This window comes from Arachis hypogaea, chromosome 15 (genome assembly GCF_003086295.3).
Source record: "Arachis hypogaea cultivar Tifrunner chromosome 15, arahy.Tifrunner.gnm2.J5K5, whole genome shotgun sequence".
NCBI classification, from domain to species: domain Eukaryota; kingdom Viridiplantae; phylum Streptophyta; class Magnoliopsida; order Fabales; family Fabaceae; genus Arachis; species Arachis hypogaea.
In genome coordinates, this window is record NC_092050.1 from 10,618,573 (window position 1) to 10,635,656 (window position 17,084).

At 39.9% G+C, this 17,084-nt stretch overlaps 4 protein-coding genes across 9 annotated transcripts; 3 read left to right on the top strand and 1 right to left on the bottom strand.

The window, feature by feature from the left end:
* The first annotated feature begins 806 nt into the window (after positions 1 to 806).
* On the top strand, positions 807 to 5,487 carry LOC112749112 (acidic leucine-rich nuclear phosphoprotein 32-related protein). Of its 2 annotated transcripts, none has more exons than XM_025797378.3 (4): positions 807 to 2,457; positions 3,908 to 4,130; positions 4,452 to 4,883; positions 4,987 to 5,487. In XM_025797378.3, exons 1-2 carry the CDS (start codon positions 1,366 to 1,368, stop codon positions 4,124 to 4,126), a joined length of 1,311 nt encoding a protein of 436 aa, XP_025653163.1. In that variant the 5' UTR covers positions 807 to 1,365; the 3' UTR covers positions 4,127 to 4,130; positions 4,452 to 4,883; positions 4,987 to 5,487. The 2 variants fall into 2 exon arrangements, with proteins under 2 accessions (XP_025653163.1, XP_072074671.1); XM_072218570.1 differs by having other exon boundaries at positions 5,000 to 5,487.
* A 308-nt stretch (positions 5,488 to 5,795) lies between these two features.
* On the top strand, positions 5,796 to 6,372 carry LOC112749113 (uncharacterized). Its single transcript, XM_025797379.3, has one exon. It carries the CDS (start codon positions 5,796 to 5,798, stop codon positions 6,294 to 6,296), a length of 501 nt encoding a protein of 166 aa, XP_025653164.1. The 3' UTR covers positions 6,297 to 6,372.
* Positions 6,373 to 6,835: 463 nt separating this feature from the next.
* Positions 6,836 to 10,384, top strand: LOC112749109 (proline-rich receptor-like protein kinase PERK15). Of its 5 annotated transcripts, none has more exons than XR_003175068.3 (10): positions 6,836 to 7,113; positions 7,202 to 7,751; positions 7,859 to 8,452; positions 8,557 to 8,627; positions 8,754 to 8,830; positions 9,085 to 9,229; positions 9,328 to 9,492; positions 9,559 to 9,792; positions 9,876 to 10,037; positions 10,141 to 10,384. XR_003175068.3 is itself a non-coding variant. In XM_025797374.3 (9 exons), the coding sequence occupies exons 2-8, from the start codon at positions 7,271 to 7,273 to the stop codon at positions 9,784 to 9,786; spliced, it is 1,761 nt and encodes a 586-aa protein (XP_025653159.1). In that variant the 5' UTR covers positions 6,836 to 7,113; positions 7,202 to 7,270; the 3' UTR covers positions 9,787 to 9,792; positions 9,876 to 10,384. The 5 variants fall into 5 exon arrangements, 3 of the variants coding, with proteins under 3 accessions (XP_025653159.1, XP_072074669.1, XP_072074670.1); XR_011873144.1 differs by having other exon boundaries at positions 9,880 to 10,037; XM_025797374.3 differs by having other exon boundaries at positions 9,876 to 10,384.
* Positions 10,385 to 15,716: 5,332 nt separating this feature from the next.
* Positions 15,717 to 16,568, bottom strand: LOC140179102 (uncharacterized). Its single transcript, XM_072217718.1, has 2 exons — positions 16,542 to 16,568; positions 15,717 to 16,457 (listed from the first exon to the last, which is right to left on the bottom strand). The coding sequence occupies exons 1-2, from the start codon at positions 16,566 to 16,568 to the stop codon at positions 15,717 to 15,719; spliced, it is 768 nt and encodes a 255-aa protein (XP_072073819.1).
* Positions 16,569 to 17,084: the final 516 nt, after the last annotated feature.

The following is a 17,084-nucleotide window of genomic DNA, read 5'->3' on the forward strand; positions in this document are numbered from 1 at the left end:
AATGTTACCAAACATAAGAATGAAGCGTTTAAGAAATTCAAACGAACTACTATCTTCTCCAACACCAATCTAAACACATCCTTAATAGTGAAAGGCAGCATCATTTTTCACTCGAAGTAGGACGAAGTGTTTATATTGAGCAATGATTATGAACTAAGTGAGGTTTTACTTTTAAGAAAAATTATAATTTTATCTATTTTTTATATTTTTATTTTATATATGATTATTTTATATTTTATGTTATATGAATTTGTAGCAATTAATCCTCTTAATTATTTTTCTAACGTTTAAATGATTAAAACTTTAAATATATACATTATTTATTTAAAATATTAAAATAATAAAAAAATTAAAAGTTGATTTTATTTGAAAATAAAAAGATAATTGTAATGATGACTATTTTCAATTATTTTTTTTAAGTTAAATATTTTTTAGTTATACATAATTAATTATTAAATTTTATTATAAATATAAGTAATTTAAAAGAAAAAAATAAATATTTGGTTTGTTTGTTTGTATTTGTAGGACAAAAATTAAGACAAGTTATTTAAATTCTTATAGTTAAGAATCCGAGCGAAGTTTTACTCTTTTTCTTAAATTATTGGGTGTATTTTGGCGAGTGCCGTGGTTGATTTTCAGCATCTCTTGATCCCATCACGCCCCACCTTTGCAGTCCACATTCCACGTACACTAACAAACAGAAACTGAAGCGTGGCATTTAAGTAATATCGTTCATGCAGAGTGGCAATAACGTAGCCAGCCCGATATTTACAAAACGGGTGACGTGTCATATATGAGATGTCTGATTCACGCTTTAGCTCATCCTACACCCTTCTCGAAAACAAACACACAAATACTCAATCTCAGCCATCCATTACTACCACGTCATGGATCCTCCACTCTCCCAATCTAACGGCCGTGATAGGTCGCCCAACAAGGAGAACCACGCGGTCGAGCCCACCCTTTGAACCCTAGAGCTGACCCGGACCTCTAGCCCGAGAGGTTTATCCCGATTGGCCACCCCTCCCACTACACACAACACGCCAGAGAGAGAAAGAGAAAGAGAGAGAGAGAGAGAGAGAGAGAGCGCGAGCGCAGTGCATAAACCATCGCGTTTTTCTGTTTGTTTCCTCAAGAAAACTCCCAAATATTTGAATTCCCACACTAAAAACAAAATTAGGGTTTCCAATCCCTTCACTGAGCCACAGATAACCGTTGTGAATTCGAGTCCCTAAAAAATTAGGGTTTCCTTCTGAATTCGCTCCAACCTCAAATTAGCTCTTCCCGCAGCATCGTGGAGAAAACACACGTATAGATTCCTGGTGTAACAGTTGTATATATAAGGATTGTGAGTGGTCGTATTTGATGGATGAGATCTGGGAGAGGGCCGTGGAGACGGCTCTTGACGGAGAGACAGACCACGCCTCCGCTAGGTCTTTAACCCTAGACGGCGCCGTCAAGTGCGTTCAGGGACGGTTACCGCCACCGAGTCTTCTGGAGAGGTTCCAGAACCTTCAGCACCTGTCAATAGCTAACATAGGCGTTTCGTCGCTGGAGCAGTTTCCGCGGCTCCTGAATCTGCAGAAACTAATCCTCTCCGACAACAGAATCGCCGGCGGGCTTGAATTTCTGGTACAGGCTGGCCTCGACTCCCTTCGCGACCTCGATCTGTCTAACAACCGGATTCAGTACATTGAGGATCTAGCTCCTCTCGCGCAGCTGAAGCTCGTTTCGCTGGATCTGTACGAGTGCCCCGTCACGCGCGTCAAGGATTATCGATCTAGGGTTTTCGGGCTCATAAAATCGCTTAAGTACTTGGATAAGATGGATGCGGAGGAGAACGAGAGGCCTGAATCGGATGATGAAGAAGAGGAGGATGAAGAGGAGGAGGATGATCCTGGGAGTGGGGAAATTGACGGTGAGGATCGTCCCTTTGTGACTAGCAACGGGCACAGCGAGGGTGCTGATGGGGTTGTGGATGTTGACGATGACGAGGAGAGTGAGGCTGACGAGGAAGAGGCTGAGACGTCGAGAAGGGAGAACGGTGGGTCGACTCGCCAGGCGAATGGGTTCAGGGTTGAGCCTGTTGTGGGGGATGATGTGGAGGAAGATGATGAAGAGGATAATGAGTCCGGAGAGGAGATAGATGAGGATGATGGGGACGATGATGATGTTGTTGAGGTGCATGAGATTGAAGACAGCGATGATGAAGATGGGGTTGAGTATGATGAAGATGATGACGATGACGATGATGATGAGGATGAGGAAGAGGAGGAAGTTGACAATGATGAAGGAGAGTTTGCAGAGCCAGAGAGTACTGGGAGGTTGGAGAGCACCGAAGGGGAGATTGACGGGCATGAACAGGGGGAGGAAGATGGGGATGAAGATGACAATGGAGAGACTGGGGAAGATGAGATGGGCGTGGAATATGATGGAGAGTATGAAGATGATGATGAAGTGAGATGCCCTTCCACTTCAGTGTTTTTATGTTCTTATGGTTCATGCTTTTAATTTATTGATTGCTTCTTTATATATTTGTGTGTTAAAACATTTGCGCCACTATTTTTTCTATCGTCTTCTGATGATTTTCATCTGGCTAACGTCTTTTGTTCATGTTGTCAGATTGTTGAAGCGGATGCCGTAGTCATGGTTGTGTTTGCGTTTGATATTTGTGAAATTATGTTAATTGATAGTTGTTAAATAGATATGGTATCTGCCTGCTTCTTGTAATTTTGTTGCATTCCATGATTGTTGAAGTTGCATGGTGTCATATGTTGATTTATTTTGTCTTGATGTTCATCCCTACTTATCTTTGGAGCATGAGAGTGGTTTTAAGTGGTACTGAGTTCTAATCTTAGCGTTGTACTATTCTAAATCCTTTGTTCTTAACTGATTTGCTTAATGCTATATCAGGCCTATTTTCTGTTGGTGTATTATTCCGTTATTGGTGTTATTTCTGTGGGGATAACTATCGCAAGTTTATCCTTCTAATATTAATTTGTTTTCAGCGCCTGATCGAAACCTGCATAAGTCCAAATCTAAATTTATCATTATAAAGGTTTTCCTGCATAATTTCCTCTTCTAACTGTTTTAAAATTTTTATTCCAAGGGTTTTCAGCATAATTTCTTTTGACCAAAGCTTTTCTGCTTAACTTTTACCTCTGGAAAAGAGCTTTTGCTTCAGAATTTATGTCTCTAATTATTTTCTTGCATGATTCACCTCTGATGCTTTTCTTGTGTAATTTATATTTATTTATATACTTATATTTAATATGTAGTGTAATTTTAATTTCTCCAATGACTTTCCAACTAATACTTTTGTGGATTTATATTCACCTGGGTTAGTATCGGTGACTAAGTTTGGCACTATAAGGTTTTTCACTTGTTATTAGAATGTCTTTTAATTGGCTAGATGAAAAGACGTGTAGAAATTGAGGGCAAAATCATTGTCACAGTTTTGGGAAATTATTGTATGTGTATTATTTTCAGTACTTATTGTACTGTAACTCATTGTCACAGTTTGCTTATGACTTCAAATTGGCTAGGGTTTTTCACTTTTCTTTGCATTTTTTAATTCTGTTTAGTAATATTCTTGCTATTAGGATTCCTTTTTTTTTAACGACTTAATGATGAGTCATCGTTAATTTTGTGATGCTTGAAATTAGGATTACTCATTTATTCTTCTTTATTAGGTGACTGATAATCATTTCTTGATATTATGTTGCTGTGATTATTTACACTTTTTGAGTGATGTTTTGTTTAATCTTGGTACGAATGCAGAAATGCTTTGCATCATATTAATATTTATATTTTTTGAAGATCAATGTGAATTATATTTGTTATTTTCGATTGAATTGTATCGGCAACTTCTTAACACGGTATGTAATGATTTTCTCTTGAATCACAGGAAGAGGACTATGGCGCTGGGTATTTTGTTCAGCCAGTCGGACAGGCTGAAGCTGTCAATGCTGGGGATGGGTCAGTGAATGGAGGTAACGATGATGGTGAGGAGGAGGAGGAAGTTGATGATGATGATGATGCTCAGGTATTGCCTTCCAATTCACACCTCAAGAGGAAGCGTGATGATGAAGATGATGATGATGATGAGGACGATGATGAACAATGATGCGGTAATATATACTAAAGTCATCTAAGACGCATGATTGACGCCACCCCATTGATGTAGCACATGTTCATCCGTCGTGTTTTTAATGTTATTTCGGATTATTGGCATGGGATCCTCACCTTAGACAGAATTATGGTTGATCTTTTAGGGATTTAGCTGTGTTGGACGGGAAAATATTAGGGAATAGAATTGTGTGATGGTTGCCAATGTGTTAAGTTCAAAAATTGGTTAGATCGTTTTCCCGCTTTACTTTGGATATAGTCGTTGCTCTCATATTCAAATGGCAGTTATGAAGAGGTGTTTACCGCCAATGTTCTCCATGCAGGTGCTGCCTTGTATAGGAAACTGGATGCCTTTGGAGGGAACTTCATAAGATGGGTTGGGATTTATTTTTCAAATTTTGTTTTTGGTGGTTTCTCTCGTAAAACCCCATGTCATCGGTGTCCTTTTGGTGAGAGAGCAAGAAAACTTGGGAAACATATGTAGATAGGTTTCTAATGTCTATTTAAGAAGGGAAAAAAATTATCAAAAAATGATCGTATCAATGAAAGTGGGTGCATGATGTAGTGACGTGGCTCGATGATAAATTATTGTGTTTGTTACGTGGAGTTATTTCACCACCCAATCCGATCTTATTATTTATCGAGCTTGATGACAACAAAGGGTGAACGATGGTTCTTTTATTTTTGGTCGTCGATGCTTGGTCCTTTGGTAGTAGTCAATAGCCAAGCATGTGACAATGGGCCCCTCAATCTAGGTATGCAATCCTTTTTTATCCCACCAACTCCACACATTGACGAAATTTTATGTTTACTTTTTACAATTGTCTGAGTACTGTCATTCTCCATTATATAATACAGGTCACTTTTGCAGCTTGCCACGTGGCGTTGAATTGAGTATTTGATCTTCAATTGGACGGCAGATCCGCATTGATATTTATGCATAGACGTCGGTTATTGAATTTTCCCCAATTGTTGGAACCGAACCGATTAAAGAGGGAATCATTCAGCTGACCCTAATGTTAGTCGCGTAAGCCACACGCAAAGTTGTACAAAGGGTCTGGGTTTGGTAGAGTACATCTAGTTGGTTGTAATATCGGAGCCATTTTGCTCATATGATTTGGGGGACCTCACGTTGGACTTTTTTTAAATCGGAAGATGGGCACGTTCTCCCCACATTGTTAGTAATAGAATACTAGATAATTGATAAATACTTTTTGAATAAAAATTCAAGATGAACTTGACCTCGGAATTTTACTCGATCGTCGTATTGTACTATCTGCCCCACAATATATGTTTTACCCCGTTTTATGGGTAAAGAAGAGAATCAAGAGATATGTGAATATTAAATATTTTTACTCATTTCCTTTATTAAATTCTTTTTGGAGGTAGTATACGCGCACGCATATATCTGTTTCTTTTTAGCAACGAAAAAGCCCAAAGTGAATTTTAGCTTTACATAGACATCTGGCCCAATGATAAAATCGGACGTATTTTTATTGGATTATTATAATATATTCTTTTTTTCGAGAAAGAAAATATATAATCTTTATTATTGACCAAAAAATAAATACACAGATATAATCTTTAACTAATTTTATATTAGTCTGGGTTATCTTTTAAAGCAGTGCAAAAGCCACAAGAGGCAGGAGTAAAAGGGCCGTGTGAAGATGGAAGCCTCGTCAAGAATGTTACTACTGTCTCCAATATCGGCCTCCAAAATTCGCTTCAATGATTCACTCAGAAGGCCTAACAAGTTTGTATCGACGAAGATAGTGAGTATGGCAAAGGATAGCAGCGACAGCAGCAGCAACAACAACGGAATCGTGGAGAAAGCAGCCATAGTTGGAGGTTTAATCTCAACCCCAGTGATAGGGTGGTCCCTCTACACACTGAAGACCACCGGGTGCGGCCTCCCTCCTGGTCCAGGTGGCTCTATTGGCGCACTTGAAGGTGTAAGCTACCTTGTTGTTGTGGGAATAGTGGGTTGGTCTTTGTATACCAAGGCCAAGACCGGTTCTGGTCTTCCCAATGGCCCTTTTGGGCTGTTGGGTGCTGTTGAGGGCTTCTCCTATTTGTCACTTGTTGCCATTCTTCTTGTCTTTGGTTTGCAGTACCTTGACCAAGGTTACATCCCTGGTCCTCTCCCTGCTGATCAGTGCTTTGGCTAGCTTACCTTCTTTTCTTTTCTTTTCTTTTCCTTCTCTTTCTTTCAAGATAATAATAATAATGTTATTTTGGTGGCCACTACTATTTCTATCTTAGCATTTGTGGATGTGGTCGCTCCATGTATGTCATTTTCCCATACCTTCCTCTGTTTTTCAATTCGTATTCTACTATTGTTGATATTGTACCTCCCAATTTGATGAGAGTATTTCAACTAATTTAGTTTTACAATTAGTATCGGCTACTTCTGAGTTTTGATACCAAGTAAATCATTACTCCGTCGTATAATCTCAGTTCAATCACTTCTCTTGAAGAAAAATAATTGGCCCACCAAACAAGAAATGAAATAATATTGTCACGCTAGTAAGAGTTATTTCATTATGAAAGAATGCTCAACTAGATGTTGACCGTTTTACTATTTATGTCATGGGATTGTATGATACTAATTTTGATAAGTTAATAATGAAGATAGGAAATCATAGTTGGTGAGAAAGCTGCAACGAATTTTAGTTGCACCAAAAATATACAAAATGATGATATATCGGCGCAAACGCATTTGTGTGGAATCTAGTTTTAAGCTATATTTGGGGAAACATGTAAATCAGGGGTTATAATGAAGAAATGAAGACCGGTGAAAATTTTGGTCAAAACCTAAAAGTGACGAGTGAAGAGTAAGCAAGATTTGGCAATCATGGATGGACAAAGATTAACTACAACGTTTCCTTTCCTTTTCTTTTTCAATATCGCACCTTTTCCTATCCAAAGTTTTTTCCTTTTCCTTTTCTTCTTCTTCTCCAGAACCCCTGCTATTCTTCCTACCAGGTATACCTTCTCTCTGCACAAAACATTTAGTTACTCTTAATTGTGACAAATCACCTTCATGTAACAATATGTTGATTCTCTTTTGTAGGGGTCTCAATTCTCCAGAGAAGTGCTTGTTTATGTGTTAATTTGAGATAGAAGAAGGGGATATATAACAATGTCGTCTAAATCTGCTCCTCATAATAGATTTCCTGATAACGCCACACCGGATAATGCCACGCCGGACGATGCCACACCGGACAATGCCACGCCGGATAATGCTACACCGGACAACGCCACACCGGATAATGCCACGCCTGATGATGCTGATGGATCAGACTCGAAGAAGCCGTCGTCATCATCACCTCCTCCTCCCAATAATACTCCTGCTACTCCTTCTACTCCTTCTACTACCACTACCCCTACTCCACCGGAGGGACGTTCTGGCTCATCACAACATAGCAAAAAATTAGCACCGCCGTCTAAAGATTCTTCAAGCTCTACTAACTCAGGATCTATTGCAGCATTCGTTGTGATAGGGATAGTGTTTGTTTTCTTCCTCATTGTGGCCATCATTTGCATTAGAAGGAGGTCCAAAAGGAAGAAACAGAAGATGTACTTTTATGGTGGTGGAGAGAAATCTACTGACCAACTAAATCGTAAGCTTTTTCGTTTCAAAATGGCTCCTAATTCATCGATTCTTACAAACCTAGAAGAATGTACGTAGCTAATTGTATTGATCCATTTACTGAAAAAATGTTGACAGTGAATAATAACTACAGCGGGCAGAGCCAAAGTTACTATGGAGGTAGCCAAAACCCAAACCATGTTGTGAGAATGCAAAACGGTGGTGATAGTGGTGGTTGGGGTTCATCACCCACTCCTCTGATGATGAACAGCGCCGAAATGAGTTCGAATTACTCGACTGGATCTCATTTGCCTCCTCGCCTTTCACTGGCTCTCAACAGCGGCACCTTCAGCTACGAAGAACTAGCTCTGGCCACAAGCAACTTTGCAGAGTCAAATATGATAGGACAAGGTGGATTTGGTTATGTCTACAAAGGTGTCTTGCCTAATGGCAAGGAAGTGGCGGTTAAGACCCTCAAGAGTGGTAGCGGCCAAGGCGAGCGCGAGTTCCAGGCTGAGATTGAGATCATCAGCCGTGTTCATCATCGCCATCTTGTTTCTCTTGTTGGTTACTGCATTGCTGGTGGCCAGAGAATGTTGGTCTATGAATTCATCCCTAATAACACACTGGAACATCATCTTCATGCTAAGGGTCAGCCTACCATGGATTGGCCTACCAGAATGCGCATTGCCATGGGAGCCGCTAAGGGACTTGCTTATCTTCATGAAGATTGTAATTAACATTCTTATCTTCATCTATATCTATCTTTTCTTAATTTCATAATATTGTACACATTCTTATTTGTTTTGATTTTCCATATTTACAAAAACACCCAGGTCATCCTCGCATCATCCATCGTGACATCAAAGCTGCCAATGTCCTTATTGATAATAGCTTCGAAGCAAAGGTTCCCACTTACTTCTATGTTTTATCTTCTACTTTGCTAGCTTAACGTTACTCATACATTATGCCATGCGTTACTATTGATAATTGATGAAGATGATTAATTATATATACACGCCAACATGCATAGGTGGCTGATTTCGGATTGGCTAAGTTGACCACAGATAATAACACTCATGTATCTACTCGTGTCATGGGAACATTCGGGTACATTTTCTTCCTTACAGGTTTTTATTACCTATATATAGCAACTTCAATGAAAAATTCAACACTGACAAAAAAGTGATAGGATATAGTCTCATAGAAACACATGACATGATTTACTTCAGTGTTGAGGTATCTGTCACATTAACTAATAAAAAAAATAGTTCTAACATAACTGGTAATCAAATTAAGGGGTATCCTTATAAATAATGAATATAGCTTGATGTCCTGATCTTCACATGGCAACACGCATGCAGGTACTTAGCTCCTGAATATGCATCAAGTGGAAAATTGACAGAGAAGTCTGATGTATTCTCGTTTGGGGTGATGCTGTTAGAAATCCTAAGTGGGAAGCGCCCTGTGGATCTCTCAGGTGTCATGGATGATAGCTTAGTGGACTGGGTTAGTATCATGCATGCATGTTTAAACTTTAGAGTGGATTTTCCTTAGCTCTAATTTATGGATGAAGAAGAATAAAACATTATTGGGAATGTGGACAGGCGCGGCCACTACTGACACGTGGGTTGGAGGAAGATGGCAACTTTGGAGAGTTGGTGGATCCATTTTTGGAAGGAAACTACAACAAACAAGAAATGACAAGGATGGCAGCTTGCGCTTCTTCCAGCATCCGTCACTCTGCTAAGAAGCGTCCAAGAATGAGTCAGGTACATTTAATTAATTGCATACTTTGAGTAATTAATTAAGATAATAATGAATGAGATGTACATCAGATTGTAAGGGCATTGGAAGGAGATGTATCATTGGATGACTTGAAGGATGGGGGGGCTAAGCCGCCGTCTGGCGGCAATTACGCGGCCTCAAGTGGTTACAACCCTGCAACTGCGAGCTCTGGCTATGACACAATGCAATACAATGCTGATATGGCAAAGTTCAGACAAGCAGTGTTTGCAAGCCAGGAATATAGCATGAGTAGTGGTGAACAAAGCTTTAGCAAATAACTGCAGGCACGTTAAGTTCCTTATCATTCTTCAATTATATATTGTTCATGTTAAAATTAATGTGAATTAATATGGTGAATGAATCTCAGTCAGATAGAAGATTTTGCATGGTGCTTGGTAGTTTGTTCATTATCAAGGAATTGGACAGGCTGAAGCAGTCAATGCTGGTTAGGAGGAAGAAGAAATTGATGACGATGACAATGACCATGACAGTGATGTGTTGGTTGTGAATGTGTTTAGTTTAAAAATCGGTTAGCTCTTTTTCCCGCTTTCTTTAAGATATAGCCGTTACGTCGCTCTCATATTCAAATGGCAGTTATGAAGAGGTGTTTACCGCCAATGTCCTCCATGCAGGTGCTGCCTTGTATTGGAAACTGGATGGCTATAGAGGGAACTTCATAAGATCGGTGGGGAAGTTCATTTTTTTTTTAAATTTTGTTTTTGGTGGTTTCTCGCGTAAACCCCTTGTTATCGTTTGTATAGTTAGGTTTCTTATGTGTAATTAATTAAGAAGGGAAAAACAAAAATCATATCATTGAAAGTGAGTGCATGTTGTAATGACGAGGCTCCTTCATAAATTATTGTCATTGTTACCACAGCCCTGTGCCTGCCCTCATCTTCCTTTTCTTTTTCTTCTTCTTCTTTTTAATAATGTTATATAAAAAATTACAATTATATAGAATAATTAAGAGTATACATGATTACGAATATCTTTCTTTGGGAAAATTTTGACTGGAGATTCATATTTGGCTCTGTATGTTAAAATCGGATATTCATTTCAAGGAGATTAATGTTAATCAAACTATAAATTCTAATACTTTAGGAGCTAATCTTGATTATAAAATCATGTTTCATATTTATGTTTTTATGAAGATATCTTGTCGCTCCATAAAAACTAGTTTATTATTTATTCTTAGTATTTTACCTATAAGAGGAATGGCCATTTTCAACTGTTATTATTGTATAAGAATAGTTATTTTAGTAAAATCTTCTATACAATTATTAAATTGTCAGAACAAAGTATTTAAAATATTTTTTACGGTTATTAATCATAAAAACATGTTCATATATATATATAATGTTAAATAATTGTAAAAAATCTTTTTAATAGACATCTGTTTCGGGGTTTACCTAGAACCGGATGATTGGGCTCGAATGGAAGGCCCAAACGTTGAAGGAAGGTGGCCTCCGACTTGTTCTTGCCTAGGAGCTGCCGTCCGAGTTGTGTGTTTGAAGAATGAGGAGTGGTACCTGCGAAGACACTGTGATGTCTAAGTCAGCAAGGGGTTAAGAAGGTTTAAGTATATTGGAACTTAAGTTTACCTGAGGGTGTTAATGTATTTATAGAGAAGAAACCAATAACCACCGCTGAAGTAGTTCCACTTCTAATGGTGGATAACCGTCCCTTTATCTTAGGGTTGTTGGAATCTCTCTTCTAGAAGTGGGTGGGAGATTTAAGGAGGCAGTTATTCCCTTGGATAAGTGCTGACTGCTTGCGTGTGTTGACTCTGACTTCTTAGTGGAGGTCAGATAGTTAGTGAAGGCCAACCTTTTGGATTGGGCCTCTTGTCTTGATTGTGCCTGTCTTATATCTTGGGTCAGGGTATGAACAGTGCCCCTACTCGAGTCCGATCTCTTAGCTATGAGTTGGAGCGAGTATTAATTTGAACTCGGGGACGCTTAAGTCGATATTTTCTTTCAAGTTGGAACACCGACGTGATTTTAGTTTTGTAACCAACGTGATTTTGAATTTTCAACCGTCGCGTCTAATCAAATGTCGCGTCTGTTTGGCTTTTGCATTTACACGTGGGGGAGGGGGCAGTTACATTGGTAATGGCGCGTTCTTAATGACTGAACCGTTTTACGATTATGCCCCTGGTATCTTATAAATACCTTTCCCTCTCCCTTCTTTCTTTTCTTTCGTTTCGATGCTTCCTTTCTCTGTTCTTACTCAAAAAACCCCTTGCGTTTTCATCCGCTGGTGTTCTGCAGTGTTTGCCTCTTTATCTTCTTCTTCACAAAGGTTAGTTCTTGGTATCTCCCTTTCGCTTTTTACAGTATTTTTTGTTTCTTCTGTATACTTTGGGGGTGGGATTCCTTTGTGATATCTTTTACTGTTCGTAGTAGGAAGATTTTTTGATATTTTGGGTTTTCTTCTTTTTGTGAGAGTCTTTTTGGCTGTGATTTATCGGTTGCTCTAGACTTTTGTTTGAAAAGGAACTGCTTTGCTGTGGACTGACTTTTGATGATTTCTTTTTGCGTAATGTAGGTGTTATCACTTTTACGTACATTTTTCATTTTCTGAAAAAATATCTTCTCGTATCCCTGAATCCTTACTGAGATGGGTAGACTCCTCTGTGCTATCTGAACACCCAATAGTAGATACCATTTTTATAATTGAGCTCAGAAAACACCATAGGGTCTGTAACCTTGATAGCGATGAACCCAAATATGAGTTAGTGGCCCCAGATCCCGAGGACCGAGTTTGTTGTGGGAGGATTAATGACACTGACCCCACTTTATTTTCATATATGACTGTCTTTTTACCCGTCTTGGGGTTACCCTGCCTTTTTTCGATTTTGAAATGGAAGTATTGTCCCATTGTAGAGTAGCTCCTACCCAACTCCATCCTAATTCTTGGAGTTTTCTCAAAATTTATCAATTTGTCAGCCAAGGGCTTGACTTTCCGATTTCTTTAAAGATCTTCTTCTATCTTTTCCATCTGACAAAACCTTTTAGTACTAGGAATAAGCAGCAGTGGGTTTCCTTCCGAGTTATTCAAGGCCGGAAAATTTTTTCTATCTTTGATGAATCCTTCCATGATTTCAAGAATTTTTTCTTCAAAGTCCAAGCTATCGAAGACCATCACCCATTTTTCTTGAACGAAAACAATGAGCCCCGGTTTCTTTTATACTGGGTAGAAACCTCACCTGTAGAAAAATACAGTCTAGTAGACTTGGAGGAGGTAGAGGAGGCTATAGTTGACTTTTTCCAAAAGGCCTGGGGGCGGGTTCCAAACCTAGACACCAAGAAATTTCTTCTTGGAGCTCCGAGCTACGTCATGACCGAGCTAGGTAGTTACTTGTTGGTAGTCGAATTTGATTACTTCCGATTTGTTTTAATCTGTTGCCTTACTTCCGATTTGGATACTAATTATTTTTTCTTTTTCTTTCAGAAAATGAAAAGCAGATCGAGGGTGGCTTACAACAAGGTACAAGAGGCTAAGAGAAATGCCCGCGCCCGAGCTGCTACACAGGAGGCCGAGGCTTCCGTCACTCCCCCTCATCGTCAAGTTTCGAGTTTGGGGACTTTTTCTTAGCCCATTTTGGTAAACCCTATTCCTGCTTCTCCTCCTCCTCCTCCTGCTCCCCCAGTTCAATCCTCCTCGGAACCTGAAAAAAAGAAACGCAAGACCATGGAAGCCAGTTCCTCTAGTGTTGGGAATACCGGCTTTGATGGGCCTAAGTTTACTAGGAAGCACATCCTTCCCTATAGTCAAATTGCTATGGATGATGCTGCTATCCAAAATCATCTTCAGATCTTGATCCGAGGGGGAATTTGGACTGCTGGGGTCTGTACCTCTCTTCTTGATATCTTTGACAAAACTTCGTTGAGCGCTACTCAAAATCTTTGGAGGATATCCATGGGAGGATTGTCATGTATCAAGATGATGAGAAAAGGTTGCAGGAGGAGAATGATAGGCTGAAGGAAGAGCTTGCTCAGACTCGGGAGAGGGAGAAAAAATTAATGGGCTAGTGTGCTATGGCTGAGGGTCTGAAGGACAAAGCTGAACAGAACTATGTTAGGATCTTTTCGGCCAATCTTGATTTGAAAAAGGAGGTTGAGCAGTTTCGGGAGAGCTACCAGGACTTGGAGGACTCCATTGTTGAGGGTACTGAAGAGGTGTTTAGGGTGTTGAAACAACAAGTCGGAGTCATTGCCCCCAACTTGGATTTATCCCCTCTTCACCCTGACAAGGTTGTTGTTAATGGAGAGATAGTGTTTCCTCCTCGTCCCGAGACTGATTTCGAGTTGAAGATGATGGGACAACGTATTATTGAATCCCTCCTCGTGAGGTAGATATGCCGAGTTCTTCCACTGGTCCCGAGGTTGCTCTAACTCGTGATGCCGAAGAGATCCCTCCAACCCCTTCGACTCCTGTGGCCGATCTGATTTCTTCCACTGCCAATGACTCAAACCCCCTCCTTGGCCCCAAGTGATAATGATTTTAAAGGCATGACTTGTGGGTCTTTTTATGAACTCTTTATATTTGTTTGTGTATTTTGTTAGTAGTTCCTTGACTTTTGGTCCTTTTTATAGGGCCTTTAACAACAAATTTTATTTCGTTTGGTCTTTTTTTTTGGATGGGACCTTTAATAAAATCGTCGTTTTATTATGCATGTAGTGACGTTTTGCTTACTATTTATATGAAACTTAGTTTCGTGAAGCTTTGAAAAACTTTTCTAAGATAGTTTGACTTGTGGCTTCTGAGAAACTTTTTGTTAAGTAATCTCAACTTTGATTAGATTCCTATGGGAATGCTGCCGACTTTGACCTTCAATGGGCTTTCGTATATCTCGCTTTCCATTATTTTATTCGCTTACATTTTAACTTCGCTGTGCTTATTGAACTGTTTTCATAACTTAGGTTATTCTTGTGATGCATTTAGTTTCGCTTGGGATTTCCGACTTATAAGTCGTTAGCTATTTTACTTCCGAGTTGTTATGATCGACTTTTATAACCTCTTTATACTGACTTGTACCTCGTCGCTTTATCTTGCCGACCACGTAGGTTGGTCAGTGGATTTTTGCACTTTTCTGAGCTTAAGTCAGTGCGTATCGTGGTAATGATAAATGGAAATTTTAAAGAGAAAAGTAAAGAGATGGAAACAGAGATGTTATTACTAATGAAATGTGGTTTCATAAGGGTGCTTTTGCTACTAAGGGTGCGACTTATGGCTTTTCTGCCCCTAGCTCTTGCTTTGATGCCTCGTTAAAACCCCCTTTAGGAAAAACCCTTTTTGGGAAAAAACTATGAAGTCGGGAAAAAGAGTACATCAGGGAGCGAGGTTCGTTTCTAGCTGTAATATCTCTTCATATTGCAAGCGTGCCATGGCCTTGGGAGCTCGAATCCTCCTAGGTCAGTCACTTTATAATAGCCCTTTCCCAAGACCTCAACTATCTTGTAGGGTCCTTTCCAGTTGGCAGCAAGTTTTCCTTCTCCCGACTTATTTGCTCCGATGTCATTTCGGATGAGGACTAAGTCGTTTGAGGCGAAGCTTCTTCGAATGACCTTTTGGTTATACCTTGTTGCCATCCTTTGCTTTAACGCTGCTTCCCTTATCTGTGCTTGTTCTCGGACTTCTGGGAGCAACTCGAGTTCTTCTTTGTGGGCTTGAACATTACCAACCTCATTGTAAAATCTCACCCTTGGACTTTGCTCGTTGATATCAATAGGGATCATGGCTTCAATACCATAAGCAAGTTGGAAAGGTGTTTCGCCAGTAGTTGAATGAGGTGTGGTTCGGTAGGCCCATAGTACTTGAGGAAGCTCTTCATCCCAAGCTCCCTTTGCTTCTTGAAGCCTTTTCTATCCTGCCAATATAACTTTATTGGCCGCTTCTGCTTGTCCATTCGCCTGGGAATGCTCGACCGAGGTGAATTGGTGCTTGATCTTCATGCTAGCTACTAAGCTTCTAAATGTAGGGTCAGTGAACTGTGTACCATTATTAGTTGTGATGGAGTGTGAGACTCCAAATCGGGTGATAATATTTTTGTACAGAAATTTCTAACTTTTCTGCGCCGTAATAGTAGCTAACGGCTCTGCTTCTATCCACTTAGTGAAGTAGTCTACTCCCACAATGAGAAACTTTACTTGTCCTGGCGCTTGAGGGAAAGGCCCGAGTAGGTCTAGTCCCACTTTGCAAAGGGTCATAGAGAAGTTACACTAATGAGTTCTTCTGGGGGAGCGACATGAAAATTTGCATGAACTTGACAAGGTTGACACTTTTTCACAAAGTCGGTGGCATCTCTTTGCATGGTTGGCCAGAAGAATCCATCTCGGATAACCTTTCTGGCTAAAGATCTTGCTCCAAGATGGTTTCCACAGATGCCACTATGCACTTCATCCAGGACTTCTTCCGCCTTCGAAGTCGGGATGCACTTCAAAAATGGTGTAGATATCCCCCTTCTGTAAAGGACATTTCTTACTAAAGTATAGTTTTGTGCTTCCCTCCGAATCTTCTTGGCCTCTTTTTGTTCTTCGGGTAGGATGTCAAATTTTAAGTATTCGATCAAAGGAGTCATCCATCCGAGGTCTAATCCGGAAACTTCTAAGACATCTAACTTGGTGCCTGTCTTCGTAACTGAGGGTTCTTGGAGAGTCTCTTGGATCAGGCTTCTATTGTTTCCCCCAGGTTTGGTACTCGCTAACTTAGAAAGGGTGTCTACTCTGCTGTTAAGTTTTCGAGTTATGTGTCTCACCTCGGTTTCGGGAAATTGCCTAAGGTACTCCATAGTTTTCTCTAAGTACCTTTTCATGTTTGGGTCTTTGGCCTGATACTCTCCATTAATTTGAGAAGTCACAACTTGAGAGTCGCTGAAGACTACTACTTTGGTTGCTCCAACTTTATTGGCTAGCTTTAGTCCAGCAATCAGGGCTTCATATTCTGCCTGATTGTTGGAGGCTAGGAACTCAAATTTCAATGAAAGACTTCTATTTGAGTTCCTTCCTGGCTAACTAATATTATGTTGCACCTTTTCTGACTTTGTTGGAGGAGCCATCTACATACAACTCCCATATTATGGAGGTCTTCTCTTGATTCCCTGCGTATTCGGCCACGAAGTCAGTGAGACATTGGGCTTTGATGACTGTTTGAGTTTCGTATTTCAAATCGAACTTGGATAGCTCTATCGCCCATTAAACAATTTTTCCCGGAATATCCATTTTTTGAAGGATTTGCTTCATGGGTTGGTTCGTCCGAACTCTGATTGTATGAGATTGAAAATAAGGTCGAAGTCTTCTAGATGCTACTATCAAGGCATATGTGAACTTTTCAAGTTTTTTATACTTTAGTTCAGGGCCTTGTAACACCTTTCTTGTAAAGTAGACAGGATGCTACCCGACCTCATCTTCGCGTATTAATGCTGATGTCGCGGCCTTCTCAGCGACAGCTAAGTATAACACGAGTTCTTCCCCAGCTATTGGCCGGGTAAGAATTGAAGGTTGGCTTAAGAACATTTTGAACTCCTGAAAGGTTTCTTCACATTCAGAAGTCCATTTGAGGTGGCATCCTTTTC

Excerpts from the sequence above, each read along its gene's own strand:
- LOC112749112 (XM_025797378.3), top strand. The coding sequence starts at position 1,366 with ATGGATGAGATCTGGGAGAGGGCCGTGGAGACGGCTCTTGACGGAGAG. Across the intron at positions 2,458-3,907 it reads AGTATGAAGATGATGATGAA|GAAGAGGACTATGGCGCTGG; the intron begins GTGAGATGCCCT and ends CTTGAATCACAG.
- LOC140179102 (XM_072217718.1), bottom strand. The coding sequence starts at position 16,568 with ATGGCTCCTCCAACAAAGTCAGAAAAG. Across the intron at positions 16,458-16,541 it reads CTCCAACAAAGTCAGAAAAG|GCAGAATATGAAGCCCTGAT; the intron begins GTGCAACATAAT and ends TCCAACAATCAG.
- LOC112749113 (XM_025797379.3), top strand. The coding sequence starts at position 5,796 with ATGGAAGCCTCGTCAAGAATGTTACTACTGTCTCCAATATCGGCCTCC.
- LOC112749109 (XM_025797374.3), top strand. The coding sequence starts at position 7,271 with ATGTCGTCTAAATCTGCTCCTCATAATAGATTTCCTGATAACGCCACA. Across the intron at positions 7,752-7,858 it reads ATCTACTGACCAACTAAATC|TGAATAATAACTACAGCGGG; the intron begins GTAAGCTTTTTC and ends AAATGTTGACAG. Across the intron at positions 8,628-8,753 it reads ATAATAGCTTCGAAGCAAAG|GTGGCTGATTTCGGATTGGC; the intron begins GTTCCCACTTAC and ends CAACATGCATAG.